Source organism: Theropithecus gelada, chromosome 14, assembly GCF_003255815.1.
Source record: "Theropithecus gelada isolate Dixy chromosome 14, Tgel_1.0, whole genome shotgun sequence".
Taxonomy (NCBI): Eukaryota; Metazoa; Chordata; class Mammalia; order Primates; family Cercopithecidae; genus Theropithecus; species Theropithecus gelada.
This window is the reverse complement of record NC_037682.1, coordinates 93,097,941-93,111,726: the sequence shown is the minus strand read 5'-3', so window position 1 is coordinate 93,111,726 and position 13,786 is coordinate 93,097,941. Positions and strand designations below refer to the sequence as shown.

At 42.9% G+C, this 13,786-nt stretch overlaps 2 protein-coding genes across 7 annotated transcripts in view; one reads left to right on the top strand and one right to left on the bottom strand.

Annotated features, from left to right (window-relative positions):
* Positions 1 to 10,053: 10,053 nt before the first annotated feature.
* Positions 10,054 to 12,217, bottom strand: LOC112606186. The gene has a single exon (XM_025356327.1). It carries the CDS (start codon positions 11,423 to 11,425, stop codon positions 10,901 to 10,903), a length of 525 nt encoding a protein of 174 aa, XP_025212112.1. The 5' UTR covers positions 11,426 to 12,217; the 3' UTR covers positions 10,054 to 10,900.
* The window catches only part of PGR (progesterone receptor), a 99,952-nt gene continuing 96,235 nt past the window's right edge, over positions 10,070 to 13,786 (top strand). For 4 of the 6 annotated variants that reach the window (XR_003115609.1, XR_003115610.1, XR_003115608.1 and 1 more), the window contains exon 1: positions 11,537 to 13,173. Coding sequence is in view for 2 of the 6 variants with exons in the window: in XM_025356325.1 (XP_025212110.1) it covers positions 11,537 to 13,173 (1,637 nt within the window). In the remaining 4 variants the exon portion in view is untranslated. Of the gene's footprint in view, positions 13,174 to 13,786 lie in introns of all 6 variants that reach the window. The other 2 variants (XM_025356323.1, XM_025356326.1) reach the window with 2 other exon arrangements.

The window sequence follows — 13,786 nt, the reverse complement described above, 5'->3', positions numbered from 1 at the left end:
TCTCATCAGTTGTTTTTCTTCCTGCAATTTAAGCTGATCTTGCTTATTACTATGAACCAGCCAGTGATCTCTGACTGCAGCTCGGGAAAAACAAGATGGATGGGTAATGTAAAAATCCGGATCAATATCCTAATTCTGGGGACATATTGGAATCAGCTAGCAACCCTTATCAGCTTGGTCCCACCAGTTGCGCAGTTCATGGAAAGCCTTCTTGTTTAGTTTACTTGGGATAATTTCACTTACTTTGCATTAGTGTTGTGAAATATATTGCTGTTGTACTCTTTGTGTAGGAATGCAAGATAAGCTTACTGAATGTTTTCTTAAACACTTATTCATCTTCCAAACATCACCTTTTGTCAGAACTCAGAGCTATGAATGGCCTCACCATACTGATGCTTTCTGTGTTGAGCTCCTCTCTACCCTGAATACAAAAGACCCCAATATTTAGGAAGGAATATCATCACCTCTATTCAGCAGAAAGAAGTTACAGAAAGTGGATCTTCATCCTTCTGCAACCCTTAGGATTAAGGGTTCTCTTATAAAAGAGAGGGGGGATATGTCAGAGGCGTTTGAACCAGAGTGGCTCTATCCTGAATAGGGGCTGGTAAAATAAGGCTGAGATCTATTGTGCTGCAGTTCCAGGCAGTTAGGCATTCTAAGTCATAGAATGAGACGGAAGGTTAGCACAAGATATAGATCACAAAGACCTTGCTGATAAAACAGGTTGCAGTAAAGAAACCAGTCAAAACCCACCAAAACCAGGATGGCGACAAGAGTGACCTGTGGTCATCCTCTCTGCTCATTATTTGCTAATTATAATGCACTGGCATGTTAAAAGACACTCCCACCAGTGCCATGACAGTTTACAGATGCCATGGCAACATTCAGAAGTTACGCTATGTGGTCTAAAAAGGGGAAGAACCCTCATCTCCGGAAACTGCTCACCCCCTTTTGAGAAAACTCATGAATAATCCACTCCTTGTTTAGCATATAACCAAGAAATAACCATAAAAACAGGCAACCAGCAGCCCTTGGGGCTGCTCTGCCTATGGAGTAGCCATTCTTTTATTCCTTTACTTTCTTAATAAACTTACTTCAACTTAAAAAAAATATATATATATATCTGTATGTTAAGATAAACAGCTGGTATTTATGACTCCTACTTCAAAAGATTTGATTTCAGAATGTAGTCAAGGAATTACCTTCTAGTTCTTGACCTTCATACTCCTGCCCAATGTTATGATACCTTTCCTCTTAATTGCACAAAATATATCTTTCATATTAACCATATAAACTACAGATTATGGCAGATTTTTATCTTTAGTACTTACATTTGCCAATCTTTCCTCATCCTAAAATATTCTATATAAACTTTTAATAGCAATAAGAAAAATCCCTAAAAGCTACATTATATTAAAGAGAAAAAACTAGATGACAAAATTAAAAATTAAAAGTATTTGCAAACGGTAATATAAGCCAGGTTTAGTTAAGTGTATATAGCCCCAAGGACACTAAAGTGTAGCAAATGAAGGTATATGTAAACTCTCAACAACTATATGCTAAACTGTAGAACCAAAGAAATGAGAACTGTAGCCATCAGCAATTAGTACATAAGGTTGAAGAATAATTCAAGGCACTTAAAAGGATATTTGGAGTAGAGAGTTATTGTGAAATATCACATAAAATAGAATTGCCAATATGTATGTACATATACATGTATCAAAATAATCAGGATAAATATATGAAAAGATTACATTTATAAAAATAAATGGGCTATTAAATTCATTCCTACATTAGTGTGAATTTCTTTCTCAGTTTAGATTAAGTATCACTTAGGACTCCGAGGGAAATGAGACTTTGGTATAACGTCAGACACTATTTGTTGAATTCCCGACAGCCATCTCCCTACCCTTACTCCTTTCTAACTGAACCCCAGTTGTGTTCACATATTGATAGCAAAGGACTCAGAGCAGTAGACACAGCTGCAGAAGTTGAACCATGGTTAGTCTAATCAAATTCTTCTTTGAGTAACTCGTTTACTGGTGGACAGATGACTCAGTTCTAGCCAATACATCTTGATAGGATGTCTACGGAGTGGGCTTCTGGGTAAGAATTTTTCCCCCTGATTTGAAAAAATAATGTCAAGAGAAATTCTCCTTATTCCTAATTCTGCATGAGGTTATGTGAGGCTCTGATGCCTACAGCTTTAGTAGCCATCTTTGGATGCTGGGGACAAGGAAGAAAACAAAACCCAAGCTTCTGAGGTTAGCTCACTGAAAAGGCAGGGAGTCTGGGACTGTGAGACCATTACTGAGCCAATGATTCACCAACCCTAGGACTACTTTCCTCCAGACTTCTTGTTATGAGGGATAATAAACATCTATTATATAACTCACTTTTTGTTGAGTATCCTGTTACTTCAGCCAAAATATATACTATCTGACATGGGTATAAAAATCAGATATACTTTGCAGAATATTCAGTACATCTGTGGAAGGGACTGAGTAACCTAGTGGTTGTATGGGGCAGTGAACTTAGAAACCGAGGGAGCACCAGGAACGCCAGAGAAGTGACCTGTGTATACTCCTTCTCTTGCAGTATCCATCAAGTCCCAAGTTACACCTGAAATTAGCCCCATGTAAATATGGAAGAATTGCCTCAAGCTAGAATAACAGATATCAAATCCTATTTCTCAAACTTGTATAGACAGTAAAAATTTCCAACTAGCCAAGTCATAGGTCTGGATGGCCCAATATGCCCTTCTGAATGTGTTCGTATTTTCTCTAAGACAGCAGGCTTCAATTTCCTCATCTGTAAAATGGAGATAATAATACATATGTCATGAAGTTTTATGAGCATTACATATGACAGTGCAGAAAATAGAGTACAGCTTGGAAAATAACATACAAAGCAAGCTGTTTAATGACATAGTATAGGCAGATGTTTGTAAAAATAAATGTATGATTCCTTAGTTCACTATAAAAAGTGAAAAGCAAACATGACAAAACTGCATCATCTTTTCAAGTTTAAGGAAATTTCAGGACTTTCTTTGTATGCTATGCTCACTGTCATAGTGGATAGCCAACACCAAAGAGCAGCTTGTGCCAATATACATTTATCTGTGAAGACTATACCTATCATTGTATTCTTTTATTTTATAGTATTAATATGAAAATACTAGTAGATAATGAGTACAGTGGCTCATACCTGTAATCCCAGCACTTTGAGAGGTCAAGGTGGGCAGATCACCTGAGGTCAGGAGTTCAAGACCAGCCTGGCCAACATGGTGAAACCCCATCTCCACTAAAAATTAGCTGGGTGTGGTGGCATGTGCCTGTAGTCCCAGCTACTCAGAAGGCTGAGGCATGAGAATCACTTGAACCTCAGGAGGCAGAGGTTGCAGTAAGCTGACATCGCACCACTGCACTCCAGCCTGGGCAACAGAGAGAGATTCATCTCAAAGAAAGAAAGAAAATATACTATGTATACAGTGGCATTCATGATACCAAAATCAGATAAAGCATTACAAGAAAAGAAACCAACAGGCCGGTATTCCTAATGAGTGGAAATTTTAAAATTCTAAACAAGCTTTTAACAAATCAAAATGCAGTACATGAAAGTAATACATTATGATGAAGTGGAATTTAGCCAAAGAATACAAGGTTCATTTAACATTCAAAGCTCAAGGACTGTCATTCACTCTATTAACCAATTAAAAAAGAAAAACTGTATGATTATCTCAATGGATGCATAAATAAAATTTGACAAAAACCTACATCTACCCCTAATAAAATTTTCAGCAAACTCAGAGTAGAAGGGAATTTCTTCAACCTGAGAAGGGGTATCTATGAAAAACCTGCAGCAAACATCATGTTTAACGTTAAAAGACTGAATGGTTTCTTCCTAAAATCAACAAACTGGCAAGGATTCCCAACCTCATCACTCCAGCTAAAGATCAATTGTGTCTAAGAATGCACAATACAGAAATTCAGTATAATTATAAAATGGTCTCCAAAATTCCTGTCCCACTGTGGTACAGTATTTGTATAATTGCCTCTCCTTGAATGTGGACTTGACCACCAATATGATCGATGTCACTTCTGGGGATAATGTTACATTTGTGGCAAAAGGAAATGTGAAGATGTAATTCAGATCCCAAATCAGGGCAGGTGAGGTGGCTCGTGCCTGCATATCCCAGCACTTTGGGAAGTTGAGTGGGGAGGATCACTTGAACCCAGGAGTTTGGGAGCTGCCAGGGCAACACAGCAAGACTGACCCTATCTCCAAAAAAAAAATAAGAAATAAAAATTTGCCAAGCATGGTGATACATGCCTATAGTCCTAGCTACTTGGGAGACTGAAGCAAGAAGATTGCTTGAGCCCAGGAGTTTGAGGTTGCAATGAGCCAAGATCATGCCACAACACTCCATCCTGGACAACAGAATGAGACTCTGCAAAAAAAAAAAAAAAAATCCCAAATCACTTTTGAATAATATGGGTATGGACATCATCTGGGAGGGTCTGACTTAATCAGGCAGAAACCGTTAAAAAGCTTGAGTAAAACTGTTTCCTGCTGACCTCAAAGAATATGAAAGTCACATGAGTTCTACAACTGCCAGTCACCTGAATAAGCCTAGATGCGCACCCTAAGCCACAGATGGCAACGCAGTGTTGGCTTATCCACTGATTGCAGCCATGTGAGCTCTAAGCAATGGATCCATCCAACCAATGCCCAGACTCCTGACCCATGGAAACTGTAAGATAATAACTGAGTGCTTTTTCAAGCTAGTAAGTTGTGGTACTTGCTGACTCAGCAATGGAAAGCTAATATATACACCATTCAAAATACCAGCAAAACTATGAAATAATTGGAGAGAAATCTGACAAAAGATATGAAAGACCTGTACACCGAAAGCTTGAAAACACTGCTGAGAGAAGGAGAGATATATTACCTGTATGAGTTGGAAGACTTAATTTTAGTGAGAAGCCAATTCTCTCCAAATTGATCTATAATTTCAACTCAATTCCAATCAAAATTTCAGAAGGGTTTTTTTTTTTTTTTTTTTTTTTTGCAGATATTAACAAACTGCTTCTAACATTTACATGAAAATGCAAACGATCTAGACAAAATAATTTTGAAAAAGAAGAATAAAGTTGGAGCACTAGTACATTAAGTATCCATGGGGGGAAGGAGGGTTCCACCCAGGAGGGAAGATGGTCTAGCCTTTAACTCTATGTCCTACTGGGAAGGGAGCCAGGTGGGGCTGAGGGCTCTTCCATTTTGGCATTTCCATTTCTGGGGAGGGGGTTCAAAGTCACCAACACCCTGAGAGCTGGAGTTCAGAAACAGAAGTAGGGGGCCACTGTTACCACTCTGCTTAGAAACTTTATGGGTTGCCTCTCATGCTATCTGTAGCTTCAGAGCACACCCTGGATCCTGTCTCTTCCCTCAACCAGCTGTGGGCTACCCCTCCTCACCCCCAGGGCTGGAAGGTTAGAGGCAGAACACTATCATTTACACAGACGGATTTAAAAAAGAACAGCTTAAAAAATTACAGCTAATCAAGATAATGTATTGACATAAAAACTGCCCAATAATACAATTAAATGGAATGGAGGGTACAGAAACAGATCTCCACATAGCTGAATAACTAATTCTCAACAAAGGTACAAAGGAAATTAGTGAAGGCGTATTCTTTTCAGCAAATGGCGCTGAAACAACTGGATATCCAGATGCAAGAAAAGTGAATTTTGATCTAGACCTTATACCATATTAAAAAGTAACTTTAAAATGTACCACAGATACAAATGTAAAACCTAAAACTATAAAGCCAAAAGAAAACATGACAGAAAACATTTACGACCTTGGGTTTGGCAAGGAATATTCAGTTATGACACCAAAAGTATAATCCATAAAAATGTAAATAAAAAGGCTTTGTCAATATTAAAAATATCTGCTCTTCAAAAGATCCCATTAAGAGAACTTAAAGACAAGCCACAGGCTAGAAGAAACCACTTTCAAATCCCATATACGACAATGGACTTCTATCAGAATTCATAAAGAACTCTGAAAATTCAACAACAACAAAACAACTCAATTTTTTTTTAAAAAAAAAGCAAACAAAAGATTTGAACAGACACAGATACACAGAAGAGGAATATATAAATATCACAAATAAGCACGTGAAAACATGATCAACATCATGAGTCATTAATGAAATGCACATTAAAACCATAATGAGATACCACTACCTACCTGTTAGAACTGCTAAAGTTAAAAATGCTGATTATACCAATTGTTGTCCAGCTTATGGAAGAATTAGAACTCTAATATACTGGGTGGAAATGTAAAATGATACAATCACTTTGGAAAATTGTTTGACAGTTAAATGTACATGTATTGTCTTGGTCCATTTGGGCTGCTGTAACAAAATACCATAAACTAGGCAGCTTATAAACAGCAGAAACTTATTTCTCATAGTTCAGGAGGCTGGGAAGTCCACAATAAAGGCGACAGATTTGATGTCTGGTGAAGACCTGCTTTGCAGTCCCTAGATGGCAACTTCTTACGGCGTACTCTCATGGTAGAAGGGGCAAGGCAGCACTCCATGACCTAATCACTCCCCAACAGCCCCGCTTACTAAGACTAACACATTGATGATTAGGTTTCGATACACAGATTTGGGGAAAACACAGACACTCAGACCACAGCACCTACTAATTTATCCAGCCATTTTACTGCTAGGTGTTTACCAAGAAAAAATGAAAACACGTGTCCATGCAAAGACTTGTACAATATTTTCATAGTAGCTCTATCTATAATATCAAAAAATTGGAAACAACTCAGATATTTATCCACAGTTAAATACATAAACAAACTATAGTATATAAATAAAAATAATAAAAAGAATTAACTACTGATACATACTATAATTTAGCTGAATCTCAAAATAATTATGCTGAGTGAGAGAAACCAAATGAAAAAAGCATATACTGTATTATATACAATTCTAAGAAATAAAAACTAATTTATTTGGCATCCAGATCTTCATTTCTATACCAGCTTCCCATAAGAAGTCTCAAACTCCCTTGGGTAAATGGCTGATTCTACAACTGGGGCTGGAAATATACAAGATGAGCCTGTAGCATCTTGTAATACCACAGAGTTAGAAGGTCCACACATACACACAATACGGAGAGTGGGTCAAGAAGCACAGGAGTCAACTGAAAAAGCTCCCAATGCCAAACCTGGAAAATGTGAGCAACAAAGTATTCATGAATCCATACAGATATAAAGACTGAATAAAGAAGTAAATGCGGGAGAAGAGGCAAATCTTCCACACAGAATTCCAAATAAATTATGAAGATACTCCACTCTAAAGGAGGGCTAGCATAACACCCTACTCCCCTACACTTCCTTAAGTGACTCATAATGATTTTCTTCCAAAGAGTAAAGAGGATGCAAAGATTCATAATGATTTCCTTCCAAAGAGTAAAGAGGATGCAAAAAGTCCCAAGGACTGTCAAGGTCATCAAATACAAGGGAAATCTGAGAAACTCTCACAGCCAAGAGGAGCCCAAGACATCATAGCAATTAAATGTGGTGTCCTGGATGGAATCCTGGAAAGGAAAAAGGACATTAAATGCAAATGAAGAAATTCTAAATAAACTGTGAATATTAGTTAATAACAATGTATCAGTATTAGTTCATTAATTGTAACAAATGTACCCTATTAATTTAAAATGCTAACAGAGAAAATTGTACAAATGATATATGAGCATTCTCTATATTATCTGCTCAATTTTTCTGTAAATCCAAAATTGTTCCCCAAAGTAAAATCTATTAATAAAACATTTAAAGGAAACAGACTTAAAAGGCATATGCATATGTATAATTTAATGTTTAATAAATTGACATAAATATTTTTTAAAACCTAATATATGGTGACAGAAAGCAGATTAGTGGCTTGCCAGAAAGCGGTGATTAGTACTAGGAGAAGGGGATGGGATAGAATAGTATGAAGGGATTTAAAAAGTGGCATGAGGAAACTTTTGGAGGCAAAGGGTATGTTTATCATTTTAACTTCACAGGTATAACAACAAATTATACAATTTAAATATATGCAGTTCATTATATGATAACTATATCTTGATAACATGGTTTTTTTCCCCAAACTATAAAAAACATAACATCCACATTTAAATCCTCTTCTCCAAAAACAGTCTTCAGGAATATTTGAAGTTAGCCCCATCACACCTGAATTTAATCAGTGAATTTTGTTTCATTCAACGATTCATACATTTGGGGAGTTCCTGTGCCAAAAATGCTAATCACTCAGCATCAAAATTTATGGAATAATGGTGATTTAGGACATGTTGGACATCTTTATTATTGTCTTCCCACGTCAAGATTTTCAATCTTTTGGAAACAACCTCCCGAGACATTCTGACAAGGGAATTATTATAACCAACCAAAATCAAGCCAAATACAGTTTGTCAGATTTAAAATGAAGCCAAGTGCCAATTTTACAGCAGCGACCGAGAAACCAAATTACATGGCATCTGACATTTAAAATCACACTCTTAAGAAGTCATTTGATGTCTTGGGTTTGGGTTACAGTACTTAACTTTGTAATACCGGGTAACCTTGTGCCTCAGTTTCCCCAGCTATGATATTGGGATAACAGTACCTATTTTGTGAGACTGCTGAAGGATTACAGTTAACACAGGTAAAGGGCTTAGAAGACTACCTGGCAATGCTGTCCTGATTTTACAAATTCTATACATTGTGTGGCATTAGCCATCAGGAAAATATAAATAAATCCGTGAGATACCATTTCCCGCACTTGGAGGGCTATAACAAAAAAGACAGATAAGAAGTGTTGTCAAAGATGTGAAGAAACTAGGACCCTTACACACTGCTGGTGGAAATGTAAGATGTACAATCCTTAGAACCATAGTCTGGCAGTTCCTCCAAAGACTAAACCTAGAGTTACCATATGACCCAGGAATTGCACACCTACGTATATACTTGGAGAAAGGAAAATACATGCTGCATAAAAACTTGCACATGAATATTCATTAGCAGGATTTTTCATGGTAGCCAAAAGGTATAAACAACCCAAATGTCCAACAATTGATGGAGATGGATAAATAAAATGTGGTTTATCCATACAATGAAATATTATTTGTCAATAAAAAGAGTGAAGAAGTACTGATTCATGTGGAACATGGATGAACTTTGATCCAAAATAGCCAAATCACAAGTACAAAAAGCATATTAGTGGCAGCTGGGAGATTTAGGCAGAAATGTGGAGTAACTGCTAGTGCATATTGAGATTTTAGAGTTATACTAATGTTACAAAATTAATAGTGGGTGATGGTTGCACAACTCTGAGTACATGAAAAATCAATGATTGATACTTTGAGTGAGACATATGATATTGGAATTACACCTCAATAAAGCACTGTAACTGTTTTAAGATAGGCTGGAAAGAGAAAGCCTGAAAACAACAATAATGATATTAATAAATTAGTTTGCTTCTCTAGTCTCATATACTTCTGTGCCCACACTTGCTCCTGCTTTATTCAAAATGGTCCCCTTGCAGATGCCCTGTGAACATACTATACCTGCTTCCTGGAATTCTCTTTACCTTTCCTCTATCTGCCTAACTCCCACATATCTAAAATTAATCAGAGTAAACCACTTGCTAGAACAATCAACTCCAAATCCTAGTGATCTAACATGATAAAGGTTTGTTTCTCACTCATGTAGCCCCTCCCCAGATGATCGAGGGGTCCAGGCTTCTCACCTCTAGTGGCTCCCCCACCTCCTGGAGTCTTCTGTATTTTCTATACATGGTTGAGATAAACTATGAGTCATTAGCATAGCTAGACCTTGAGGCCCTATAAGAAAATTCGCAAATTATTCACTCTGTTTTGAACAAGGTATATTTAAGATGATGTTAAAATACCCAATGGTCTTGGGTCAAATATAGTTTATGACTGTTTATCTAAAATGTATATTGCAATACTCTTCCCTTTCTCTGCTGACTTCATGAATTTAGAGGGGATTCATTTTTATGAGTTCAAAGATAATTACTTTTCAGACGAAGAATATTTAGGGAAAAAAGTACCGTTCAACATCTCTACTGAGGATCGTATGATGTAGCACAGGGTATAAGCTGGAGCTAAAGGAAACTTTCCTTAAAGTGCTATTTACTAAAAATTGGAACACATTCTTTAGGATAAATCAAAGTATGGCACACAATATCCAAACTTCCATCATAGGTACACAGGTGTGACCATCTCCCACTCCCAAATTTCTTTGTCACGCTGAGGATTACTCAAGAGGAGCAAGACATGTTGGTTGCAGCAGGAGAAACTTGAAAGCATTCACTTTTATGGAACGCATAAGGGAGAAAATCTCTTAAAGTATTTAGAATCATCTTTGATACATTTATTATTTTAAAAGATAATGTAGTCAAATGTCTTCCTGTGTTAAATCTTTACAAAACTGAAATCTTAAAATGGTGACAAAAATTCTACTTCTGATAGAATCTATTCGTTTTTCCAATTAGATAGGGCATAATTCTTAATTTGCAAAACAAAATGGAATATGCTTATGAGGTTCCATCCCAAAGAACCTGCTATTGAGAGTAGCATTCAGAATAATGGGTGGAAATGCCAATTCCAGAGTTTCAGATCCTACCCCTAATTGGGGTAGGGAGGGGCTTTGGGCGGGGCCTCCCTAGAGGAGGAGGCGTTGTTAGAAAGCTGTCTAGCCAGTCCACAGCTGTCACTAATCGGGGTAAGCCTTGTTGTATTTGCGCGTGTGGGTGGCATTCTCAATGCGAACTAGCTTCACTTGTCATTTGAGTGAAATCTACAACCCGAGGCGGCTAGTGCTCCCGCACTGCTGGGAACTGAGATCTTCGGGGATGACTGTCGCCCGAGGTAGGGAGCCAGCAGAGGCACGACCCTTCCTGGGAATGGGCTGTACCGAGAGGTCCGACTAGCCCCAGGGTTTTAGTGAGAGGGGCAGTGGAACTCAGCGAGGGATTGAGAGCTTCACAGCATGCACGAGTTTGATGCCAGAGAAAAAGTCGGGAGATAAAGGAGTCGCGTGTCACTGAATTGCCGTCGCAGCCGCAGTCACTCAAGTGCCGGACCTGTGAGTACTCTGCGTCTCCAGTCCTCGGATAGAAGTCGGAGAACTCTCTTGGAGAACTCTCCGAGTTAGGAGACGAGATCCCTACAATAACTACTTTTTCTTGCGCTCCCCACTTGCCGCTGTCTGGGACAAACGACAGCCACCGTTCCCCTGACAACAGGATGGAGGTTAAGGGCAGGAGCTGACCAGCGCCGCCCTCCCGCCCCCCCCCACCCCGACCCGGGAGGTGGAGATCCCTCTGGTCCAGCCACATTCAACACCCACTTTCTCCTCCCTCTGCCCCTATATTCCCGAAACCCCCTCCTCCTTCCCTTTTCCCTCCTCCCTGGAGACGGGGGAGGAGAAAAGGAGAGTCCAGGTCGTCATGACTGAGCTGAAGGCAAAGGGTCCCCGGGCTCCCCACGTGGCGGGCGGCCCGCCCTCCCCCGAGGTCGGATCTCCACTGCTGTGTCGCCCAGCCGCAGGCCCGTTCCAAGGGAGCCAGACCTCGGACACCTTGCCTGAAGTTTCGGCCATACCTATCTCCCTGGACGGGCTACTCTTCCCTCGGCCCTGCCAGGGACAGGACCCCCTAGACGAAAAGACGCAGGACCAGCAGTCGCTGTCGGACGTGGAGGGCGCATATTCCAGAGCTGAAGCTACAAGGGGTACTGGAGGCAGCAGTTCTAGACCCCCAGAAAAGGACAGCGGACTGCTGCACAGTGTCTTGGACACTCTGTTGGCGCCCTCAGGTCCCGGGCAGAGCCAACCCAGCCCTCCCGCCTGCGAGGTCACCAGCTCTTGGTGCCTGTTTGGCCCCGAACTTCCTGAAGATCCACTGGCTGCCCCTGCCACCCAGAGGGTGTTGTCTCCGCTCATGAGCCGGTCCGGGGGCAAGGCTGGAGACAGCTCCGGGACGGCAGCTGCCCATAAGGTGCTGCCCCGGGGCCTGTCACCATCCCGGCAGCTGCTGCTCCCGGCTTCTGGGAGCCCTCATTGGCCCGGGGCCCCAGTGAAGCCGTCTCCGCAGCCCACTGCGGTGGAGGTTGAGGAGGAGGACGGCTCTGAGTCCGAGGACTCTGCGGGTCCGCTTCTGAAGGGCAAACCTCGGGGTCTGGGTGGTGCGGCGGCTGGAGGAGGAGCCGCGGCTGTCCCGCCGGGGGCGGCCGCAGGAGGCGTCGCTCTGGTTCCCAAGGAAGATTCCCGCTTCTCAGCGCCCAGGGTCGCCCTGGCGGAGCAGGACGCGCCCATGGCGCCCGGGCGCTCCCCGCTGGCCACCACGACGATGGATTTCACCCACGTGCCCATCCTGCCTCTCAGTCACGCCTTATTGGCAGCCCGCACTCGGCAGCTGCTGGAAGAGGAGAGCTACGACGGTGGCGCCGGGGCCGCTAGCGCCTTTGCCCCGCCGCGGAGTTCACCCTCTGCCTCATCCACTCCGGTCGCTGTCGGCGACTTCCCCGACTGCGCGTACCCGCCCGACGCCGATCCCAAGGACGACGCGTACCCTCTCTATGGCGACTTCCAGCCGCCCGCTCTAAAGATCAAGGAGGAGGAGGAAGGCGCGGAGGTCTCCGCGCGCTCCCCGCGTTCCTACCTGGTGGCCGGTGCCAACCCCGCCGCCTTTCCGGATTTCCCGCTGGGGCCACCGCCCCCGCTGCCGTCGCGAGCGCCCCCATCCAGACCCGGGGAAGCGGCAGTGACGGCCGCACCAGCCGGTGCCTCAGTGTCGTCCGCGTCCTCCTCGGGGTCGACCCTGGAGTGCATCCTGTACAAAGCGGAGGGCGCGCCGCCCCAGCAGGGCCCGTTCGCGCCGCCGCCCTGCAAGGCGCCGGGCGCGGGCGGCTGCCTGCTCCCGCGGGATGGCCTGCCCTCCACCTCCGCCTCTGCCGCCGCCGCCGGGGCGGCCCCCGCGCTCTACCCTGCACTCGGCCTCAACGGGCTCCCGCAGCTCGGCTACCAGGCCGCCGTGCTCAAGGAGGGCCTGCAGCAGGTCTACCCGCCCTATCTCAACTACCTGAGGTGAGGGCCCGGGGCGGGGCGCGCCCAGCGCGTCCGGGAGTAGCGGTTCCGCTGGCGGCAGCCGCCAACCCTTAGCCCCAGCCCCGGCGCACCGCTGCGCTCCCCCGGGCGGCCGGAGGGGGTGGGCAGCGGGACACAGCACAGGGGCAGTTGCCTCCCTTCTTCTTCCCTCCTCTCCTCACTCTTGGGGACACGAAGGTGGGCGCAGAATATACTATTTTGGGGCCGTGCCTGCCTGAAAGCTGTTTTTTTGTTTTTTGGTTTTTTTTAAACTTTCCGAATCTTCCAGATTCTGAAGCAGAACCAACCCTGATTTAAAACGTGCAGCGTCACACTAGGTCCGCTGTAGCCCAGCGGGGCAGAAAGTGCGCGGCGAGTTGGGGGCTTTATGAAATGCTTCTTGCTTAGAAGAAGGACGTTTACCAGGAGTGCCTGTCTTGGAGAGGAGTTAAGGCACCGTTGCCCCGGGAGGGGTGGGACTTGAGAGGTGGCCGGCCAGAACCGAAAGCTGCACCATCTTAGGGATTTGAACACTTTAATGGCTCAGTTTTCTTAAGAATCTCAAGATTAAAGTTAAGTTCACGTGGGAGATGTTTAAACTGTGGATTTAAAC